The sequence below is a fragment of the Xyrauchen texanus genome, chromosome 6, assembly GCF_025860055.1.
Source record: "Xyrauchen texanus isolate HMW12.3.18 chromosome 6, RBS_HiC_50CHRs, whole genome shotgun sequence".
In the NCBI taxonomy this organism is placed as follows: Eukaryota; Metazoa; Chordata; class Actinopteri; order Cypriniformes; family Catostomidae; genus Xyrauchen; species Xyrauchen texanus.
Window position 1 is genome coordinate 40,007,533 of NC_068281.1, and position 25,735 is coordinate 40,033,267.

Consider the following 25,735-nt stretch of genomic DNA (forward strand, 5'->3'; position numbering starts at 1 on the left):
ACCCACAGTAACAATCAATAAAAAACATTATTACAGAGATTACATAGAAGCAATATGTTCCACTCAAAATAATGGAAAGATGCTTTCAGAAAGCTACTTTTACCAAGTTCTGGCTCTCTTATTTCTGAAATGAGCTACTCCCTCTACCTTAAAGAGGCTTAACACTGTCATCAGATAATACTCGTCTCATCTGCTCTTCTGCTGCATGCAGACGCTGTTTGTTTTGTGCTTATCAAGAGCGTGTGCAGTAGGTGGATTTCAATGTTGCCAGATGGCAGGCAAAGATCAGAGGCTATCCAATTCAATGACAATGTAGCGACTAATGGAGCGGCAGCAATATCGACTACAACGACACATAGGCTTAGAAATGAGTGCTGAGCGTGTTTGATGCTGTATAGTATGTGTGTGTGTGTGTCTGTGTTTGTGTGTGATGGGAAAATTAAATTGCCAGTAGCCTCTAGATCCTCCCTGCAGGGGTTTAGTATTGCTTTGGAGGATTATGAGGAGGCATTAAATAATGTGTGGTGGAATACTGCCTTTTTTTATAAGCCGGACTTGTGATGTTGTTACATTTTTGAAAATGAGAAAGGCTCATTTGATATGCAGACTTCCTATTTTATTATCAAATATACTGGAAGGACTGGGTTACATTTTGAATCTCACTTTTATCCTGTCATTTAGTCATTGCCTTGTTAGTCAGCTTGAAACATGACACTGAACCTCTGCAGTGGCAGATTTGCAGTGCAAAATAAGCTTTCCAAGGTTCTCCATCAATTCTATTTTAAACCTTTGCAGCTCCCACATTATGGTTCATGCCTACTGTAATACTGAGAGTGTTCTCAATTGGAGAGAAGCCCAAACATTTGGAAAGACTGTAAAGCATGCCGCTAGTGTCTAGAAATGAGAAACTAGGACAGTGGGAGTTTTGCATAAAACAAACAAACAAACAAAAAAATAAAATAGCTTTGTACACATACTAAAATCTGCCTGATGGGATGCATTGCTCTAATATAAACTAAATCTAATAAACTATCTAACATGTTAATGCTTGTATTTCTTGTTAACACTACATAATACCTTCCATTAATAATTATAACATTTCAGGAAACTTATTTCTCAATTAACTTGTTTTTAAATCTAAACTGAAGACACATTTGTACTCTTTAGCCTATAATGTTGGTTGACAATTTTAATAGTTTTCTGTGTAGGTTTTATAATGTTTTATTATTTTGTTCTTTTTAACATTTTATAAGTTCTATTAAATTCTGTTATTAATGTTTGTAAAAAATTGTACAGCACTTTGGTTACAACATTTATTGTTTTTAAATGTGCTTTATAAATAAACTTGACTTGACTTGACTTGATAAAACCTTGCTATGTCTTGGATTAAGTGTGTCACTGCGTTATTATTAATATTTACAATTGTTTAATGATGATTTTATGCTCTTTCAAATTAACCAAATCAACCTAAGCTGAAATAAGAGTTTCAACCAACCATTTTAACCCTATAATGATGTGTGCATCAAATATGATACACAACATTTGAAAAACGTTAAAAAGTGACTCTTATGTTTGGATAAATTACAGCTTATTTTAATGAAGTAAAAGTAAAATATTGTTACTGATATTTTAAAATGAGGATTTGCTGAATACAAGGAACTTGTGCTGCGTTAAAAGTTTGTATATTATTTTATTAAAAAATTCTGAGGAAATGACACCACAAAACAAATCACAGAGCTTTGAAAATTCTGTCACATACTTTTTATAAGATTTATTTAAAGTGTGAACTAATATTTCTGTGTATTTTCACATATGCAGCCTGCTCTATCATTACAAAGATCTCATTATTTTACATTACAAAAAGTAAGTACATTACATTACTTACCAGTAGTTCCTGAATTTGTTTTTTTACAATTTCCCTTTTTTAAATGTCAATATAGTGTTTGGTGCGTAACATATTGTATTGTTTTTTAATCATTATTCATATTGTATTGGATGTGCTGAATTTAACTGATAATCAACATAATTGATTAACAGCCCTATATATATGTGTATATATATATATATATATATATATATATATATATATATATATATATATATATATATATTAAAAACAGTGTAACAACTATAAACAGTTTAATGTCAAATATATTGTATTAATTATTTTATATGTCAGACTTTACGGGGTTAAATAAATCTATAATTAACTTTTTTCAATAGTACATTTTAATATTTAATTTACATAGCTCTCTAGATTACTTGATCCAGAATGGTCAGTTTTTGCATTCTTGATACAATGTGGTCAAATATTTTTTGTATAATGACAGCTATACTGTATAATTCACCGTTATTCAAGGCAACCAATTTTCTACTGAGCTATGTAAGTTTTCTTGTCTCTTTTCCCTCTTTTGTTTTTATGAATTGTTTTAATTTTATCAATCACCCCTGCAGTAACTTTGTGGACCCCTGGTTGAAAACCCTGTCTCTAACAAAATTAAGATCAAACTGACACATCCTTAAAACAGATGGAAGACTAAAAAAGTGAATGTTGACTAAAGCTAACATTCTGCCAAACATCTCCTTCTTTGTTCCATGGAAGAAAGTAATAGGGGACATAATGTTATTTTTCATAGTTGAATGATTTATCCTAATACATTTGACAGTAGGATATAGTATTTCGTTTTGAAACAAAAGTCCTTTGCACCTTCAGTAATCGCTGCTCTTATCTGTTATTGAAAAAAATGGAAACAATATGGTATTACAGATTGCTATTCCTCATGTGCCCTGTCTGACTCCAGGTTAATCTACTGATATCATGAGAATGGCTTTTTTTTATAGCTACATTTCACCCTTTAAAAGTGTGCAGGAAACTAGTGTATGAAATAGCTTTTACTTGAAGTATAATTCCCTTTAAATTGGAGCTTTTAACTTCTGACAGTCTATAGGTGTATAGTGTTCTCAATGTCTAATTTTCCCTAAGAGCATGCTATTTTGCAGCCCTGGCGTGTGTAAATAGTCACATACTCATAAGACCTTTCCGTAAGAGCTGGAATACAGGCCACGTGGGTGAGTGTGCACTGGATTTTTCCAGCCCCCATTGTTTAAATAGTATGAGTAGAAATTTTCCATTTATTCTGATATGAGAGAAGTCTTTATTGCCCCTAATGGATAAGGTTCAGATTTGGTGTGGGGAGACCGAGTGAAGAGAAAAAGGTCATCTTTCTCACTATACACAAGCTACACCATTTAACTTAACCAATATGAGATTGAGGATCGTAGAGTAGTATAATTAAGTGTAAACCCAAGTGGATTGTCAAAACATCACTTCCTCAGTTAATGCACAAGAAATGCCATACCCATGTGAAATGAGGGGCACAAATAACTATAATTTGCTAAGGGAAGAAATTTTCAAAGCCAAGAAAAGATATGCTGGTTTATGCTAGTACTTATGAGATGTTTCCATGCTTCAAATCCTCATATGAACACAATGCAAATGATAGTGACAGATGAGTTCTGGTGCTTGTAAGTGCTATCTCCAAAACGTATAAGAATAAAGAATTTCCTAGTTTGTATTGTTGTATTTTCTAAGAATATAATGTTGCTAATCTAACACAGCATTTTTTAGAGAGGGGCTGCCCTCTCTATATAAACATATATAGGACAATCATTTTATAATGAAATAATAATAATTAAAAAACAGCATGGGCTTGGAACATAAGGAATAAATAATTTAAATAATGACCGAATTGTAATTTTTGGGTGCACTGTTGAAACAAATCGAAAATATATACACTATATATAGGCCTATATATAACCATTGCTGTTGTATATATTTGTGGTTATCCTTACGCCAAATAAAGATGGTTGTTTAATAGATTTCCATCTTTGTCTTCATCAAATTGATTTACACATGCCGCAGTGGGATTCTGTGATAAATATCTGTTAGCAGATGTAACATCAATACATGTCACTGTTTATTCTTTTCAACAAGAATACCTTGGGCACATTCTGTCATACTGTATGTGAGAGTTTGTATTAACCACATTTCCTTTCTCTCTTTAGACCAAACATTTGGAAACTAAGTCTAAAGTAATTCGATTTTGATGTTGATTTTCTTTCCTTCATTTATTTTCAGATTATAGAAGCTTGTTTTGGGATACATTCAGGTTTTAAAATCTGCTTAAGGATTTTGGCCACCTACAAAGAGAAACAAGTTCATTTGGACAAGCATACGACATGCTTCGAGGGGATTACTGTTCTAAAATATTTTTTTTTTGATGGTTTGAAGGTTGCAGGCTGCAGCTTTGGTTTGACTAAAACTGACTCATGGAAATAAATAGACCTTTTTTCAATAGGCATTCATCTATATCGCACATTGGACATTGAGTGTTTACCTTAATAGTGAATTGACTGTTTTTGCTTATATCATTTTCTATTGCTGGACAAGTAGCCTACTAGCATTTTCCTCAGAAAATGTAAAAAAAAAAAACTAGTTTTAGAATATCATTTCTTAGAGCCTAAAAAAATAAGTTTGAGGAAGTCTCAACATACAGATTTTTTCCCTAAATATTTTATATTTAATATGACATATTTATGTTCCCAGGATCCTAAATTCCCCATTTCAATATTCTATTATCACACAAATGTCTTATTGTGTTCAGGTCAAATTTGACCTGTTTCAAATTTAAATATTTCATAATTATTATCAATATTCATATATATATATATATATACATATATATATATATATATATATATATATATATATATATATTTTCTCCCCAATTTGGAATGCCCAATTCCCAACGCTCTAAGTCCTTGTGGTGGTGTAGTGACTGGCCTCAATCCAGGTGGCGGAGGACAAATCTCAGTTGACTCCACATCTGAGACGCGGGGCTTGTTGAGCGTGTTACCGCGGAGATGTAGTGCATGTGGAGGGTTCAAGCTATTCTCCGTGGTATCCACGCACAATTTACAAAGCACCCCACAGAGAGCAAGAACCACATTATAGCGACCACGAGAAGGTTACCCCATGTGACTCTACCCTCCCTAGCAACCCGGGACAATTTGGTTGCTTAGGAGACCTGGCTGGAGTCACTCAGCACACCCAGGATTCGAAATCGCGAATACAGCGGTGGTAGTCAGCGTCTTTACTCGCTGAGCTACCAAGGCCCCCTTATAATTTATAAATATTAGTTTATGCGTAAACCAGTAATCTGGGGAATACAGGACCCTGGGAACAAAGGAATGACCCTGTCTATGGCACCATTAATTATTTTTTCTAACCTTAACAATGAAACTTTGAATTCACTCAATTCATGCAACGTTTCAGATTACACATTCTCTGCCAAGATGTGCACCTGATTTGCAACCTGCTCCTTTCCCGGTTTATAACCGTACAATAAATGCAGCCAGGAAACTGTGTAAATCAGATTTTATCATAAGTGGACTTCAGGGACAGTTCAAGAAATGCATGTATTAAATGAAAAAGCAAATAGTAAAACTCTCGCTGAAAGACGCATTTCATAGGCCAGTGAAAATCTGAATCCAAAAGTTCCCCAGCATTGTATTAGCATAATTTTATTGGTTGCATTACATGTTGTCGACGCGCGCCGGTAAGAAACGCTCGTTTTGTCAACATAAAGTACAGCACTGAATGCGCAGCTTGTGTAGAAGGGGCGGGAAGCGCGTGCTGTCTTGAGTCGAGGTGTACTGAACCCCTAGAGACCGTAAACCAATCAAATCCCACACGCTTCCCCACGAACCAATCAAATTCCTTACACTTCCTCGTAAGCCAATCAAAAACCTTCACTCTTTTCATTGATAACTGCCTCATTCTGTCGGCTACTTCAACATGTCCAGAGGTGCAGTGAGGGTGTCCGACGTGTGTGCTACATCTGGAGCCGTTTTGTCAATGAGGGGAACTCTAAACTGACTCAAAAATACTGACTGTAACTTTATTTATTTTTTTCAGCGGCGGACACCTGACGTTAATTGTGAAGTTTAAATAGAATTTGCTTTGGTTTGTCAGATGTCGTGTGCCTCAGAACTACCGCGAAAATTAGTCTACTAACAGAGTCGAGATTCATAGTTTATTTCCAAACTCCTCAGCGAAACATGATGTATTTTTTAAATGACTAATCTGCTCGGGGAGCGAAAGGGAAGCGGACATTTCATTGAGGAGTCGGACAGCGTTTCCCTGTGATGACAGACTGTCTTTTAAGCGTTGACTGAACTGTGAATATCTTTTTATTGCGGCTTTCATTATTCACCACATCGCCCCACCAGTATACTTTGAAAAGTGTTTAGCCTATACTTGTTTTGCCATTTCTGAGGTGTCCCGGGAGAAAACTGGAGGTTGAGCCTGAGGGACGCCGCTTTATTATGTCGCTCTTTTTACAGCAAGGCTGAAGGGAAATTGAACAGACCTAAAAATAAAGTCTCGGTTTCTACTCCACAAAGAATCATTTGAACTTCCTACCGCAGAAGGAGAAGGACATAAATAGCTCTGACATGTGGATGTAATTTCAGGAAAAAAGGCAGACAGATGTAGAGAAATAAAACGCAAGCAGGGAACAGTTTGACTCTACAGATCTGTGACAAGCAGACGCCGTGAGAATATATTCATAAGCTCACACGCCGCTGCAACACGATGTAAAGCAGATGCAGGAGAAATGACTGACTCTGACGGTGCTTAAGTAGACGTGAACATTAGAGAAATCCCATTTAAGCCGCAATAAATTTGCGTCAACTTTATTTGTACGCCGGGATGGGAGCCTCACTGGTCGTTCACACTTTGGGTTTTCTCTTTTGCGGCACCTTGCTGAGTTTCGTCTATGGTCTGGTAAGTTCGTACATCGCTATTTTTATGGCAGAAATGCATTTTCATGAATTAAATGCGTTGTCTGGTCTCTTCTTCAAAGCGATCTGTCACTCATATTGGTTAGACAAATGTGTAATTTAGCTTACTTTCTTATATCTCAAGACTCAAGTGATTCACAGAACCAGTGGTGTAGCCAAGGGTGGGCCGGGTGACCCAGAATATTGGAGATTATTCTATGACTTACAATATATATTTATAAAAAGTAAAAAAACAGTTTGAATGCGTCGCCTCTCTGTTGCAATTGAAAATTTGGTAAAAAAAAATAAAAATTTGGTTGGAAAATTTGGCCCATCCATTTTTACTGAGGCCCACCCAAGAGTAATGTCCTGCCTACGCCCTTACACAGAACACTTATTACAGGGAGGGTCCCGCTGGTGATTGGTTATGGATCAACCCTTGAGGGTTCGAACCTGCAGCCTTTCGGGTACCACCAGTGCATGTCTTAATTAGGCTGCAGCACCCCCCTGTTTTAGGGTGTGTTCACACTTGTAGTTCAGTTCTTGGTTCTCTTGGTCCGGACCAAAAAAGAAAATGATACATTTAGTCCTGGTTCTCTTAGCGTTCACACTGGCATTTTTCACACCAGTCCTAAAGATGCTAAACAAAAGGCATAAGGATAAGGTCACAACCTGATTGGACAGCTTCAACTCCTGTTGAGCCCAGTTTCCCTTAACCTTTCACTGAACATTTTCTGAGAATTTTTCCAAGTTATACTTGGAATTTCCTCATCGAACCAAATGATAACAAGGAACTTTACCTCCTCATTGCTCCATGTTTGCCCTCTGCTCATTTCGTTTTGCGTACACCGCTGTTGCCGCTCTTTGTATGTTATCAAATCATGTGATTTTTAGGGTTGCATCTTGTGACATCACATCCGGTTACTGGTCCATTTAGACATCTTTGGTCCATGCTGTGTTCATATATTAGTTGAACTGCACCAGAGTTTGTTTGGAAGCTGACCGAGAACCACTATTCAGGGGGTCTCAGTCCGCTTGTTTGGTGCGCACCAAGGTTCGGATGGCAGCGTTCACACTTGTTCAAATGAACCGCACCAACAGAGCAATCGCACCAGAGTTTGTTTAAATCGAACCAAACATGCCAAGTGTGAACACACCCTTAATCAATTAATCAGCATTAGGTTGTAATTCCTGTTTTAATGTTCTCAGCTCTGCTGCCATATTTTCCACTATGACACGTGCACTTATGATGCTGTAGTTGTTCTAATCCATTATGCTTTATGGATCATATTAGCTGCCATTTTAAACCAAAGATAACCTCGACAACATGTAAACCTGATTTGTTATAAACTCTAATCAAGTGCAGTTCCATTGGTAAAACCTTATGACTCTATTACACACCCTTATAGCTTTTCCCTGCTTAGATGCAATCCAAACACAAGAAGTGGTAGTGATGGGCTGCTGCTGAATTAATGCTTCGTATATGAACATCATGCACTATTATTGTTTAGAGCAGTGACTTTTTGGTATTGGTGCCCTTATGAAAAAGCAGGATCCTCTGAAACCATGGTGATGGATGTGTAGTGATGTGGCAGGTAAAAGATGCCGCTTTTTACGAACTTCACACAGTTTGATGTGCACTGTGTAATTAATCCCACTCCAGGGTGAAAGCCGCAATTTGTCACAGCATGAACAGAAGGCTGGGCTTCGTTTCTCACTAAAAGCAAGATCAATGACATGTCAACAAGTCTCCACTGTGTAGATTTTGTATACAATTTTATAGAGATTGTGCCAAGGATTTTTCCAAACACATTTTCCAATATTGCACCAGCAGGGTTTGTTCTTTAAAAGAGACCGACTCGAGTGGTGCAGCACAATCACCCAAAAGTTACCATTTAAGGCACAGCTAAAGTATTCCAGACTGATGTATGCTGGAGTAGAAAGTAAAGTGACAATGATCCTCTAAGAAACTTAAATCAGAAAGAGTCCAGAATAGATTGTGTTTGCCACTTATAGTCAGGGGTGATAATTTTATCTTTTTAGTACAGCAGGAAATTATTTTAAGAATATATCATTATATTATATAATTTATTTTAAGAATATATCATTATATTATTTACAATACACATATTTTAATGATATTTTAGGGGGGGACAACCCTCAGATGGGGGGTCCTGACCCCCGATTTCCGCCTATGCTTATAGTACATATGCATTAAAAAGTAAAGCAATCAGCATAGTTTTGGATCGATGCTGAATAGGTTTGTTAGTAGAAAATCTTTGCAGTGGGAGAAAAGGACATGATTTTTCTTTAGATGTACAGTTGCCTTTGTACTATTTGTGAAATAATCGAAAATTGCTTACTATGTTACTGCTATTGCATAAAATAAGTGAAGAGTAGAGGTGACATAAAAGGAGCGTAAATAAGAGCAGGACTGAGGGAGACTGGAATTGTTGCTCCACTGTAAAGAAAAGGATAGCATTAGAGAGACTGTGAGACTTTGGTCAATATTTTACAGAGTGAATTGTGTGATTCTAATGATTGACAGAAATCTTTTTAATTCTTCCTGATTGTCTCCGGGGCATACAGTGTTATACAGCATGCGTCATGAGTAAATAGATGATTAAGCTAATGAGTGCATTGAGTAATTTAGGCTGGGCATATTTCAAAGAAAATAAATGTAAAGCAGCTAAAGGTGTAAATCTAACACTTGTGCTGCTAGGATAATAGAGTTACAAATACTTGCTTTTTCTCAGAACATTAATCAAATGTTCAGAAATCAATATTTTTGTGATGGATTGTAGGACTCCAGAATCACATTATTGTATCTGTAAATTATCTTTACGTGGCTTGTTGTAGGCTACAACAACTACTTTTATTCACACAAATCTTGAGTGAAATGGAAGACTTTCAGTTCATAAACACTTTTCACCCTATTTCTTTGCTTTGTGTTTGTAAGTTACATAAAAAAAAGAAACAAAAAATATTTCACTAAATAGAACTAATTACTACTCAAAAGTTTTAATCAGATTACATGCATGAAAGGAACCATGTAATATAATTTTGCAAAAATAATTCGGCATGTTCAGATCATTTTCATTAGATCTCAGACATTTGGCCTTAAACCCTGCCATGTTTTCTGAATACTTGACAGAGATTCTGTTAATGCCCTTTATTGCTTGATTTCCTCTCGTGTGGAGATGCATGCCATCCAAGAGCACCTTTTGGATGCATACACAGTGTTTTCCTTTGCTTTTTCCCCACTGGGAGCCTTTTTTTAAAGGGCAAAGATTTGGTTGTGACTACTCTGATTTAAGCGGAACCACTCAGATACATGCAATCTAAGATCCGCTCTATGTGGTAACATGTCACCCAGCATGCCTTGTTATAGAAAACGCTGTCTGAACTAAGTGACTCATTATGTTCTTGCATTTATTAAAGAGGAAATGCAACTTCTCAGGAGCCATGGCATGCAACTAATGCCTGTTACATGATTATGTTGTTAATTTGCTGCCCACCTGCATGCATATTTGTCCACAGAAACACAGTGAGAGCACTAGTCTATATTCACTAGTCATAATGAGACCAATATTGTGATCAAACACCTAGGCTTCAAACTCAACCAGAATGGCAATGAGAAAAGGTCATATGGCATGTCTTGCTCACTGCAGGTATAGATCTGGCCAGTATTATAAGTCCATCATTGTGCATGGTGCTGCTTTATGAGGAAGATGCAGATGAGCAGAATTGATTTTTCATTATAACTCTATTTCTCAGAGATTAGGCATTACCTCAAGGTACATAAGAGCCCATTGTAGGTAAAACGTACATTTGCACACAAAAAAGCAGACCATAATCATTTAAACTGCTTGGCGACAGAAGTAGAATTAAAATTAAATTGAATAAAACAGTTCAGAAGACATCTATGAACTATGTTATAGCAAAGCCTTCAGGTTTAACCAGATATAAGTTAAAAGCAAGTTAAATTAAGCAAATCAAAGAAGGAGCTTTAATCTTTTGTCAGTGACTGACTCTAATCATCTGAAATAGGTGCTAATATTTGTTTTTTTTAATTTTTGTATCTTCTCTATTAGATTTTTTTGACCTAATAATTTACATATTAGGTCTCAGCACTTATTAAACTTATTAAGACACACGCATACATTTTATTTTTTAATCAATTGAAGAGACAATGATAAATTAAATATCAATGTATTAGCTGCATCTAAAATATAAACCTACGTAAATGTGCAGTACGTACAACTTGAAAAGCATCAATTATTTGAGGATACAGACAACGGAATGAATGCTTTTTATAAAATAGATGATATTAAAATATGCCTAATGCCATAACATTTATTTAAAAGCATTTAGCTAATTTTAACATCATCATCATTTACAGTTTATTTTTTAACATCACTTACAGTATATTTCATACTTGTTTTGTTTTGATTATAATAAAATTCAGCCATACAAAGAGTGCAAATGACTTTATTTTTATTAATACCATTCAGATTTCATTTATAAATAAATTTGCCATTTAAAAGGGTTTTTAAATGGTTTATTGCAGAATGTTTCTCCATCATTTACTAATAATTAAGAGTCCTGCCATATATGGGATTGTGTTGGGATGTATGGGACTATTGAACTCCCCCACCTGTGGCATAATCCTCGCAGAGTTCTGAACAGTTTATGTTTTAAATGCAATCAGTACAACAATATTGTACATTTCAGTGTCCAAAAATGTACCTCCAAAAATTAATGAGATCACTCTGGAAGTTTATTCTCTGAAGTCAATAATGTTTAATTGTTTAAAGTCAGCCAGACTGGCAATATATCATTTTTCTAAATCACATTATACCTGTCTTACTCTTTTAAACCCTTTGAGCACATGTGGTTTGCTGCAGTGTTTCTTTAGTGAGTTTAATAGTTGAATGCGATTAGTTGACTTTGGTTGTTCTTTCTTCTTTAGAAGAGGTTTTTGAGATAAATGCAAAAGGGAGAATGTAAGACTTCAGCACATTCTTTGATGCATCAGCAGTCAGAATTAATTAAGTGTTTCATTTGCTGGTACATAAAAAAAGTGAAGTATGAGTCATTCCATAGTGTTACTTTGAACCCTAATCAAGAGAATTGTAAAATTATAAATAGGTTATTTCAGCGTTATCTATTGTGACACAAAAGTTATTACAGCCCATATCTCTGTAACCAGCAATTTAAATAAGAAAATAAAACAATTAAGTGATTCCTTGAAATCCCCCATGCATACCTAATTTATGTTTTCCTAAAGTGTCGTACTGTGCATGTACACACTATTTACGAATTGCATTATTTTTAATGCTAATGGGATACTTTGTACTTCGTACTTTTTGCAGCCACAGTGCACGTTGCACTGTTTATTAACATTTAATCTCTACACGTTTTGTTCTGAAATATCTTACATGAAGAACAATGTTTCAAGTTAAACTGTGGAGCTCATTTTTTATTTATTTATGTATTTTTTGTCTGAGCACCTCCAACCTTACTATCTCCTCTCGAAATACAGACCAGAAAAACTGAGGCATTTCATTGAACTGAATATTCAAATAGAGCAACATGAATCACTGCTGCTCCACAAACAGACAGTGAACACGTTGATCCACTTTGGCTTACCGCCCAAGGTTCACCAGCATCGTAGCAAAAATCTGGCTCTTCTCCACGTCATCACACCAAATAAACTATTTTGTTTGGCAATATTCTTACAGTGTTCTGCACACTAAATACAGCTGGAGTGTCTTAAAAGGAATGAATATTGAAAGTGAAGACTGCTTCACTTCATCAGCAGTGTTATCACTTTTACTTTGACAGCTTTGACCTTCAGGAAGAATTCCTGCTGATTGGCCCTTCCATTTTTGCGTCTATTACTAGATACAAATCATCATGATTGCAATCAGACTATTTCTTCTTCTTTTTTTTATTTATGCCTCGTAACCTTGCGAGCACTTGATGGGAGTAGCCAGTGAGTCAGTTGCTATGCCACATGGCTCTAATTGCATTCAGCAGGACACTGCGAGGTACAAAATGGTGCCATGATCCAGTAGGCATCTTCAGCAGAGAAGTTATATCCTGGCAGCTCTGTGTAGTGATGATGTGTTAATGAAGATACGGTTTGTGTTGTCATAACACGAGAGTGATTGAAACTGCCAGAAGGATACAATACAAACTGCTTTGTTTTCATACAGTCTTTGTGGTCAGTGTTACATAATGTGTTGAGTCGAGATACATGCCAAATGACTAATACACCTTGGCCTTAATTGCTAAGCAGAGTTTAATGTTCTGTTTTTAAATACAGTAGTATAGACAATTCAATACCTAAACTAAACCTTATTTCAACATGAGTTAATGGTAAATGACAGCATGGACTACGCAAGAAATGTCTAAGTTCAAGCATGAAAATCTACATGGCGCAAGCTGATACTGCAGGCCCTTTGAACTTGATATTTGTTGGCCAATCATCTAAATGTGATGTGTTTGGCCAATTGGCTTGCATGATGTAAGCCTAAGGTCCTTAGATTTGTAATCTCAGTCAAATTGATTGATCTCTTATTGTCTATAATTTAAATTGTTCAGTCATGCAGATAAGCTGGTTTCACTGCTACCGTATTGTGAATTTTTCTCTGAAATCCTCCACCTCCACGTTCAGGTGGTCCCTTACCACACCACAGAATAAAAAATGTATATCAATATATATATATTCTTTTTTTTTTTTTTTTAAAGGGACAATCTCATATGAGCGAAGTGTGGATGCAGAAAATTGTGAGTTTTTATTGGGATAAATTGTAAATCCAGTACAGCGGGTGGAGGGGTGGGAATTCGGGAGAAAGGGTTAGGCTGTGGGAGGTCATTTTTGTTGATTTAAAACTAAAAGGATTTAAAAACCTCATCTGTTTGAGAAAAAAAAACCTCACTTTACACAGTGAACATTTCACCTCGGAACTGCCATGATACATGTACTGTAAAGAACCATGCAATACCATTTTGCAAAAATGTCACAACATATTGTTTGTGAGATCTGGCTGGAAATAAGTCATATTTCGAAAGTCAAGAAGGTTATGAACAATGCTCCACATTATTGTGATGTGTTATTTTTTAATTAACAGTTATGGATCAACTATATCAATTAGGCTTTATAACAAAGAATGTGAAATGGCAAATTGCACTCTGCTCTTGATCTAAAGTAAGCATGCCCAAATTTAACCAAATATCATCATTTATAACTTTTGTCATAACATTTGTCATCATGTGCAGTAGGGCTGCACGATATTGGGAAAATATGTGATATGCGATATTGTTGTTGAATATTGCGATAACGATATTTCTTGCGATATAATATTTCCCTAAAGAAATTCTATTTTTATTAGTCATTTTAAAAATAATACTAAAATAAACAGGTAATAGATATTCTTCAGTTTAAAAAACTATGAATGACTGAAAAACACAATAAAATGCATTACTCTCAAACATTACTTTATTCACATGTAACTATGCAATCATCAAGAGCATCTTGAAACAAGAGCATTTTTTAAACAAAATATTCCCTTTCTTGCCTGTTTTTTTAAATAAAATTATTTTTTAATGAAAAAAATATATATATATTTTTTTAAATAAAAATATACTATTAAACAAAGTGTACAGGCCTCAAATAAAGTTTTATTTAGTGGAAATACTTACATCTTGTCAACATCCACAAGAATAACATGTAGGCCTAAACCTATATTTCAGCACAATGCAATGCTATATGTGCTTAACAGTGAAAGCAATTTTATTTCAGGTTTTTTGCCAGGAAAACTAGCATATTGACCTTGTTCGGTTTTAAACATGTGCGTTGGCATGTCACAACATTTCCTGCTGTACTAAAAAAGTCTCTCTGAAGGTGAACTAGTTGCAGGTATACAGAAATACTTCTTGACGCATGTGTCGTACATCTGTGGAATTGCGACTTGAGAAAAATAATTTCTCGATGGAAGCTGATATCTCCGGTCCAGTTTGTTAATTAGAGTCACAAAGCCTTCTCTGCTCAGTGTTAACAGGCATCATGTCTTTAGCTAAAAAGTGTGTGATAGATTCTGTTAATTCCCTGTGGCGTTTCAACGTTTTTTCATAAGGAGTTACACTTTCAAAACTTGTATTTATGGTTGTCTGTGAGACTCTGCTATTGTTAACCTTACTTGGCATTTCGTTGGCAGTTTTGAGCTTACTTTTTAAGTCGTTATATTGCTCCCTGTGGTTGCGTTCCAGATGACTGTGGAGATTTGTTGTATTTCCTCTCGATGTGGCCACAACTTTTCGGCATGACTTACACAGTACTTGTATTTGGTACACGTCTTCTCTCTTGAAGCCAAAATATTGCCATATTTCAGACGTACTGTTCATTTTAGCCACAAGTTCATCGCTGTTGTCATTTTCCGGCTCACTTGTCTCAACTCCTGCCATTAGTTTTTATTTTCCACCCTCTCTGCTCCGAGCCACTACTAGGTTCTGTGCCACTAGCCACTGGTGAGGCGGGTATAAGACCCCATCTGATTGGTCAAATTTGGATAAACAACTTATGCATGCAACGCACACATGCTTGGCACATAAAAAAAATATATATATTTATTGCACCTCTCTGCGATACGGATATCGCATATACTATTATCGCGATAACGATAATTTTTCGATATATTGTGCAGCCCTAATGTGCAGTTTTGTTTAGAGCTTCATTGGATGGAGCTAGATATTACACTTCATCATCATTTACATGGAAAATCCAGGGAGATAATTTATACAAATTCTGAATATTAAGAATTAGTTCAGGTATATGCCCTTTTTGTAAAGTATAACAAATGTAGTGTTTTCAGTGACCTCGCATGGTTTACATTATGTAAACATTCAACAAGAGCCTTTTAACCTTAAAGGAATGCTCTGGGTTCAATACAAGTTAAGCTGAAGCAACACCATTTATGGCATAATGTTAATTACCACAAAAATAATTCTGACTTGTTCCTTGTTTATAAAAAAAAAGAAGGAAAAAAATGAAAATCATGGTCACACTAATATACTTACAATAGGTGAATAGGTCCAATATAAACACATTGAAATATGCACATCATATCAAAAGCATTGCCACAAGACATAAACATTTGACCTGTTAACATGATTTTGAGGTATGAAATCTCTTACTATCCTTATCTGATGAAGTTATATCCAACTGAAGATACAACTTTTACCCTGGTGCAAATAATGGTATATGCTATTTACACCCCAATGCAAATAGTGTCAGATACTATTTGCACCCATATTTAAATACTAACTTACAGTTTGCGCATCGCTGAGTCCCACAGACAAACTACATTAACCCCTACCCCTAAACCTAACTTTAACCTTACCTTAGAAAAAAAAAAAAATGGTTTTACTACAGTAACCAGGGTTTCACCATGGTATTTTTGTAAATTTAAAGTAACCACAAATTGAACCATGGTTACTATATTACTACCATATTACTGTAGTAAATTACTGTAGATGCTATTTACATTGTGGTGCAAATAGACACTTCGGTAATTTTGGTAATCATAATTATGTAACAAATGCTATCAATTGAGCTTAATTTATATTGAACCTGAAACATATGTCAAAATAATCTGAATAATATTTTTTTTACCAAATAGTATAGCCCTTGCGCACATTGATGTGCAAGATATTTTTTGTGCTGTATTTTGATTGGGCATTACTAGAGGATTTCTTGCAGTTTTTCCAGAGAAGAGTGCCTCTCAAGAGGGAAGCCTTCAAATCCAGATGACGTAAGACACAACCTTTATCCGTGGAGTCTCTAATATGGTTAAAACAACTCAAAATTGCAGATATTATAAATTATCACTCATGTGGCCTGGAACATCAAAACAAAGAACACAAATAGCAGGCCAACTCCCACTAAGGAGTCAACATTCCTCTACGAGGGCTACACACTCCCAGTTAAGGATAAAAGTAAGTGGAAAGAAATATCCTCAACGGAAACTGCTATCTTTCTTTTTGGATGATAGAAACAATTAGAGAAGTATTCCAAACTTGCTGCATTCTGTGGACTGACATACAGTGTGTACTGGCAGGAGTTCTTGACTCAGAACTCATAACTGGCACGTTAATAGTGAAGGCCTCAGTTTCTCTGGCATGGTAGGCAATACGATGGCGGTGTTTGACTCAGGAAAATGTTGTTTACTTGACTTCCCTTGACCTTTGGAAGGATTTTTCCCCACCTTTTTCCTCTCAAAGAATGTGGGAGCGTGAGTAACTCAATGGCACGTTTACAGCAAGCTATATAGGTGACACAGCTAACACAGAGATTTCAATGAGAAGCATTTTGCCTGTCAGGTTTCTGGATGCAGTCCCTGTTTCGCCAAGCCTTGTGTACAGCGACTCATGCATTTCCTTTATTCATTATATATTGATTTCTTCTGGCTACCTGAGCCTGTGGGATGTGGTCAAATGAGAACAATATAACATTTTGTGTATCAAAAGAACTGAGTAGTACTGACACAGGGATCATTATCTCAAAAAGTAGGAGGCGGTTGTTTTTGAATACACAAAAAGAGTAGACTTTTTTCTTACATTTTTCCACATGTCTGGTTGGAATGATGTGTGCCATATGTGGGAAGCTGACAAGTTTCAAAGGGACATGTGCAGTAGGATTATGTGAAGAGCATAGTCATTACAGATACTATAGGAAGAACATGTCAAGATTCTTGACAGACCTTAGGGAATTCTCGCTACCTTTTCGCAGTGTGTCATTTGATATAACCCACACAATTTACAGGCTATTACAACTTTGAACATTTTTGGCAAATTTCTATCAGATGCTTGAATTTCTGTTACTGGAGTAATTACATTTTATCAAATATAATGTAGTGACAGAAGCTATACAGTGTATAGACACAGGTCACGTACACACAGCAGCTAAATATGGGTGTCACTCCTTCTTTGAGTGCTTTATCACATTTTGTAGGACATGGGATGTCAGAATGACAACAGCATTCTACAACCAAATTCACTTCTGAAAAATATACATATTGAAAACTGAACTTTCATAAACTTTGAACTATGAACAGAACTGAGCAACTATGTGCCATTGAGGTGTGTTGCCAGACAATTACAGAAACAGGAGATATGAGTGTTGACCAATTTGCCAATTTTTATATTGTCTCTCACTACCTTAGTTGTTCCCTTCAGCCCTGCGGTCAGTGTTGGGGAAGCTACTTTGAAGCTGTAGTTTGACGAGCTTCAAGGTACTCATAATTTAAAGTAGTTAAGCTTCTGTCAAGCTACCCTTTTGAAAAAGTACACTACAAGCTACTAACAAAAATTAGCTAGCAACATTGAAGCTACTTAATGAGGCAATATATTTGTAATGTTACTATAAAAAATATATAATAATGATAACATTTACACTAATAACATTTATTAATTTAGAAATGTATTAATTAAATACAATACATGCATTTAATGCATTTAATGAATAGTAACATTAATGCATTTTATAATGGCCATAAAATAAAATAAAAAACAGAAAATATCAAAATATATTTATTCTACAGGTATACTTCACACATTTCATTCCTCCTGCCCAGGTGTAGCCAACTTCCCTAAAGATCAATTTTTTATGACAAACACACCTTGGCCTGACACTTTGTCACATAATATGTAGTATGGGTAATATATGAAAAGATTCTCAGGGCTTGTTTTCTGCTCTCACCTGTGTTTGTTCATTGTATTTTCTTACTTTTCTTAAGTGCCAGCATTACAGGTTACATACAGAGGTTGCGCTACAAATATCTGATGGACTAGCTATAAAATTTCCATCATGGTTTATTTTCATCCGTCATATTCATTTAAATCACTGATACGTAGTAAAGGCTATTTGATGTTGTCTCAGTATAGTCAACATTTTCAGTTAAAAGTGACTTAACATAGTAAGCATGAGTCTGATAAAACAGGTGTTCTGTTTAATAATTTGCAAAGTTGTGGAACATACTTTTAAAAATGTACTTACGTTATAGATGTTTCTTGCTGAGAGCGGCAATGCACGTCTGGAGATCTCTTTGCCATGCACACACACGGCACGTGGAGCGAACTAGCGGGCAAGCGCAAGAGAAAACATGTAAATAGCCAGAATAATCACATAAGGACACATGTACACATGAAAACTGATGCGCTGTATCAAATGCACAGAATGTTGTAGATAGAACATTAATATTAGGACAAAGCCAAATCCAGGATATTTCGATTTGGCAATCCCTGCCGGCCATGTTTTTCATGTCCGATAAGGAGGACATGTCCAGGAAAAAGAGGACATATGGTCAATGCCTTTTAGTAGATAGTCACAAAATAATACATGCCATAATAAATTATTTATTTTACCAGTCATTTTATTTATTTTACATGAAAATAATAGTTAATTAAATGCTTAGAAATAGAGAAAATGTGTTATCAAATATTTATGTACGATAAGAATTATTTCTCTCGCTTCTCCCAGTAAATTAATTGTTATAATTAATTAATAATTTAACCATCAGACAGCCTCTTATTATTCAAGTGAGCCTTAATAAGCTGCCAGTAGAAGGCAATAATGCACTATTTTAGTTTGTGATCTACCATTACAAAAGAAGAAGAATACTGATACTGAGTATTCTGCTCAGCAGTCAGAATACGCTTCAAGTTCGTCAGATGTTCTGTTGGTAGAAATTTGGCTTCTGCGCTATAAAGAAGGCTGTTAGTTATAATCTGACCAAAACATGATGTAGCATTTGGTCGCGCTACACTGCTACTTGCTGGAAAATGTAGTTCGCTACTAGAAAAGCTAAACTGTTTTAAAAGCAGCGGAGCTACTGTCAAGCTTCTGAAAAATGTAGTTAAGTAAATAGCGTCACTACTTGTAGTTAGCTATTCCCCAACACTGCATGCAGTTTACGTGTAATGCATACATCGCAATCCAGAGAGAGCAAGGTGTTTTAAAGCAGCAACTTAAATTAATATTCCAATACAAGTTAGCTCTATCATCCGCATTTGTGCCATAATATTTGAAAATCCTGGTTGCAGTAAGGCACTTACAATGGAAGTGAAAGGTGCCAGTCCATAAACATTCAAATACACAGGAGTATGGCTAAAAGGCATAAACATTATCAGTGTTAATAACATTTTTCGCTTACCCTTTCTGTGTAAAGTTTTTGCTCATTTTCAACTTCGCTTAACTACGTTAAACTGCCGTAAACCCTAAGACGGATGCAAAAACAATTAATTTAAACAACGTTACAGCAGAAGAATTAATGTAAGTGGTTTAATTAAATTATGAGCTTCACATTTCTGCTTTAAAACTCTTTAAAATTGGCCCCATTCACTTCCGTTGTAAGTGTCTCACTATAATTTTGTTCAATGTGATTTTTGCTTGGTAATCAACATATGCCACAAATGCTGTCAATTCAGCTCAAGTTGTATTGAACTCAGAATATTACTTAAAAGAGCATTAATAAAACACTAATAACACTAAAAAAGTAATAACAAAAAATTGCCAGACGTTAATGTCTTTGGTCTCATAAGGTTTCTTTTTTTTTTTTTTTTTGACAAATAAAGCTAAATAGCACCAAACAGGTTAAACTGTCAACATGATCACATAAGGAATCAACTTGTTGCTTCCGAATGTTCATGTACCCTAAAATGATGCTGTAAACAAACAAATGCGATCCACCATCAGACATTTGTGCATCAATTCAAACATGATCACCCTTCCCTCTGGCACTACAGATATTATGATTTGTAAGCTACTTTCGAACCACGGGTTCTGGTCCCATGAAGCCCAGGAAGGTGGCGCATTCACATAAACAATGAACTTTCATTCTGAAATTAAATTTTTACTTCACTGACAGTTAGGAACTATATAGTACATGGCAACAAAAAAAGGAGTGCCGAATCAATCTCAAAGTTTGAAAAGACCCCCCCTCCCCAACCTCACTGGGTCGGTTGGCAAAACGTTCAAGATGGACCTCTGGACATAAAAATCACTTGTGAATATGCATCCATATTTGAACATAACAGAGGAAAAAAGCAGAATAGCATACTTTCAATGCCTTTGACACAATCAATTTGACTCAATCCCTTGTGGTTGTCTTCTTCTGTTTGTCTATCAATCTCCTGGCCCCTGAATTCCAAGCAGCTCTGCATTCCACAACTCCCAGGTTGACAGAGAAGTGTTACCATGTGAAAATTCTCAGTCGTGCACTTTTGCCTCTCCACTAATTTTAACCCTCTTGTTCCTTTATATGTACATATTCTTTTTTTAATGTCATCAAAGGACATAGGAAAAACATGTTTCCTGACAAGGAATGCCTGTCAGATGCCCTGGGCATACGGCTTCTTCACCAGGCCGCACCAAACTCTTGGCAGAAATTGGAATGTAGTGATGGGGCTGCAGAGGTATGGGGTGGGGGATTCTTAAAAGGACCTTTATTAGTTTCATTGCAAACCTTGGGGGCTTATGGGAGTTTGTAAGTATGCAGTTCACTGCCCCAGATTTTCCAGCCATTACCAATAAATCCTCTCCATGCCACTTGGGAAAAATTCTAAGTGATATTCAGATCTTGCCCTCCTCAAAAGCAAAAAGTAGGCAACCCTTGTGAATATATGTTATAGATATTCTCTAGGATCAACATCACTGCACAAATTACTTCTGCATTATTTACCCTTGCTTCCTTATTGTGTGGCTTTTTTGCCTGAAGGAAGTGGTTTGCACGATGGGATTGCATATTCGAGGCTGATAGGGCTCCTGTTCTTTGCCAAAAGTCAGCAAGGGTATAGGCCTATGGTGGTCCAAACAACAAATCAGCATTGCAGCCCCCAAGTGGTCTGCGGTTGAGCTGGGCAACTCTCCACTCTTCAGGTCTGGGAGTGAAGGTTGGTGATTTAGAAGGTAAGTTGAGTCACTAGAGTTGTGAGCGCTAGCCTCAGTGACGTCATAGTAAAACACTGAGGCTCATTTATCTAGAGCCTCTCGCGCCCTTGTGACTCCTTGTTAATGTATTCAGAGACTATGTGCTGTAAATGCAGCGCTATCAGAGCCACGACCAGCATTCCTGCACACGATCTCTCACTGATGTACACAATCTGTTTTTCATCATAAAGTCAAACATAAACATCAGGCTTGGAAACGCTATGGCAACACTGGGACACTTCACCAGAAAGGCCATTGCTGAAGGCTTGTTATGTTCAGGACAGATTTTCATAGAACATTACGCAGACATACTGTATGTAGAAAGTATCCCAAACATCCCGAAGCCCAAACTAAGGATTGATACTTCCAAGAATCTGAGTACGTTGAAGTGACAGCAATGATCGATCATGAAAACACATTAATTGCGTGGTTTGATTTTCAGAAAAATTACTTTTAAACATTTTCCATCCATCAAAGTCAAGTAATAACTATATTCGTGTGTGAGATCTGCTAAGAAAATCTCCTAGTCTAATTAGACAATTACATTTAGCTTAAAAACGATATATGATTTTTTGCATAAAAAAAATATATGACTTTTTTCGTTAAAAAATTTAAAATGGCCATTATGACTTTTTACATTGTGACATTATTGTAATTACGGACATGTTACCGCCTAATTCTCATTAACGCAGTGCAAAAAAAGATGGTCATTATGACATACTCATTACTGCAATGTGAAAAATGTGATATGATATTTAAACTGTAAATTATATAGCAGTACACTATTGGTGTACTGAATTTCATTTTCACAGATTTTATTTAAAAACTATTTTTTTATACTAATTTTTTTAATAAAGTAAATTAAATGACTGTGTCACAGTAATTAGGATCATTATTGAATTCAATGGGAATAGTGAAAGTAAAACATCTGAACGCATTACAATAATGAGAATTTGGGGGTAAGTGTTCTGAAAGTAATGTCACAATCCAAACAATCCTATGGTCGTAAATATAGGCTTCCTTTTCATTAAGCAAAGTATCATTTCAGAATGGTTTTGTCACATATATGCAAACGTGCCAAAATGAGGGCTCACTTTTAATTTTGTGATGTGTTATGGTGGTATCAACTTTCATCAGCACTGCACTGTGACTTTCCATCCGGAGCAGCATGAAATTATCAGAAGGTGTATACCACAGGACGCGCTCTTGCGAGAAGAAAAAAAAAAAAAAAAAAAAGATAGCTGGAGCGAGAGGATGAAATGATAGAAGAATGCAATGCAACAGCCAAAAATGTCCATCTAATCCATATGTACATAGACCAACAATAAAAAAAAGACAACAAACTGAACTCTCACCATAACCTGACGTACTCTCTGCAGTGACCAAGAAAGACCCTGAAGTGCAATTGCCATTTTCTGTCAAGGTGCAGATTCACAAAAGCAAACACAACGTAATTGAATCAACAAATTATCTTATTTTTTTTTTTGCTTTAATTATCACTTTGTCCAAAATAACATAGTGGTGTTAATTTTTAAATCACAACTGCATGGCTGGTAAATGGAGCTATTTATTTAGTTCTGCCTTGCTTTTATGTCAACTTGTAGAATATGAACATGAAACTAGCTGAAGTCCGACTTACATCCTTAGAGTCCTGAAAACATACAGATTTAGTCAGTTGTGCCCAGAGATGCTGTCAGACAGAGGAATTTGTAATCTTGGTGTAATGAGGATAAGCAAAATTATTTATGCAAATCAGGAGCTCTACTTAATAGCAAAATTGAATATGAAATTTTAATTATTGTGTCAAAGTCCTATGTGTCCAATTAAACTTGGTCTGATCAATTTGGTTCTGAACTTGTGACTACGTTGGTACAGCTAGTAAAAACATGCATTAAACACACACCAACTCAGCCTTGTTTTTAGATATGCAGCCAATAACCTACAAACAAGGTAGTCTAAACTTAAACTCGATACATGTGTTAACAGCTATGATAACGGCCTACTCAGACAACACATTGTTTCCTAGAGCTGGAAGAAAATACTCAAAAAAGACACAAGCAGCATATCTATCAACCACAAAGAATATAATATTGAGCAACAGCTGTCGGAGTTGCATTGGAGTAACATCACCTACCCTCGTCGAATAATTGGCTAGAGGAGGAGCTGTCGATCAAAAACAATTGGACCAATCCACATCTTGTAATGTAATGCACATCATGTAATCCTTCCGTAAAATCCACATCATGTAATCCTTCCGTAAAATAAAATAAAAAATGGCAATCCATGTCAAAAAGGTAACCGACCACTAAACTAGCTAATCAAAGGGGTTGGATGTTTTAAAAAAAATTAGACATCTACTGATAATTAAATAGCCTCTGATTAACACCCATTGGGATGCCCACCATTCACCCCTGAGTACAATTATCTTTCTGTCCCTCCTCCCATGGTTCCTCAACTCCAATCAGCCACTTTTTGCCATCTCTTCTGACCTTGCTCATTTCACAGTTGGTTGCATCATTGGACCGTGTGTTGCAGCTCGACCAGTTGAAAACTGACCTTGGCATGCTCCTTGACAATAACTAATTTGCCCATTGTTCTGGCTTAATTCTACCATGTCTCCTCAAAATATAATCAAACAATTATTTTATAAGAAGTCAACATAAGGTCAAAACAAACCTATACATTTTTTAAGACACGTGCCTGGTCTTATTGCACACAAATTATAAGAAACTAATAATGTTTATTTTAGTAATCTATCATGCCAATTTGCTCTGCTCTTGTTCTGCCTATGAACAACTTTAATTTTAGGATGACACCACCAAGGTTTCAATCAAAAGTTGCAGCTGATAGTTTGTTGAGGGAGTAATGCTCACAATTGACTGTAAGCTTGGGTGTGGAATGGATGCTTTTTGCAATTCCATTAATCCCTTATGGACAAACAGTCTGATCACACTGTGATTTCAGAAAAAGGAGGTTGAAAATTCTGCTCCTGAAATCGATCAGTGCTTACTAAAATTCGAACCACTGTCCCAAGTGGCCAAAGCTGGGAGTGTTGTTGAGGTGAAAAAGCCACAGTTTGTCGAAAAACGATAGTTTTTTTAGTTTTTTTTTATTATGTTATACAATCAACAGGAATGCATGTTTTATTATCTCTTACTTCCTAACCCATACCCCAACCCTAAACCTAGCAACCCGGACAGTTTGGTTGCTTAGGAGACCTGGTTGGAGTCACTCAGCATGCCTTGGATTCGAACTCGTGGCTGCAGGTGTGGTAGTCGATTTCAGTGTATTTGAACATTTAGAAACAGCATGTCGATTTCCTGTGTGATCATGTTGGGGTAAAATCAAGTTTGCCAACTTTTTATTCTTGTTTAATATCCTTTCTTCTTGTTTCACTTGATAATATGTCAGATTATGAAAGCAAAATTTGTTGAAAATGTCTTTTCTTGCTAACTTCTAGGGTCGGCATTGGTCGGCAAACAATCGACTCAGGCTAGGAAAGTGACTTGTAATTCCCACCTTTTGATCAAATCACTGTTGAAAAAAGTTGAGTTAAATGTCCACTGTAGAGGGAGATATACATTAAAAATAAAGGATTAGCCTGTTAGCTTTGATGAGATATAATCTAATTTTGAGAGAATTTTCTCTGTATTTGCACACAGAGCTATCTACCCCATTTAGACTATAGAGAAAACAGGATAACATCGACCAAGGTTTTCTCATTTCTGACCACAAACATTCTGAGGCAAAGAGTTGCTCCTTAGAACACATCTTATCACATTTTACACAGATAAGGTGTCAGAAACCAACAGTATTTAGTTTTGATACGCATGAGGAGGCTGTGTTCTGACAGTGGCCATGGAGCAACAAAAGGGCACCGGAGATCCCTTGATAACAGCG

The 25,735-nt window shown here is 36.0% G+C and overlaps 1 protein-coding gene across 1 annotated transcript in view; it reads left to right on the forward strand.

The window, feature by feature from the left end:
* Positions 1-6,734: 6,734 nt before the first annotated feature.
* Positions 6,735-25,735, forward strand: part of pth1r (parathyroid hormone 1 receptor) — an 80,109-nt gene continuing 61,108 nt past the window's right edge. The window contains exon 1 of the mRNA XM_052129028.1: positions 6,735-6,847. Coding sequence (XP_051984988.1) covers positions 6,773-6,847 — 75 coding nt within the window. The 5' untranslated portion in view covers positions 6,735-6,772. The remainder of the gene's footprint in view (positions 6,848-25,735) is intronic.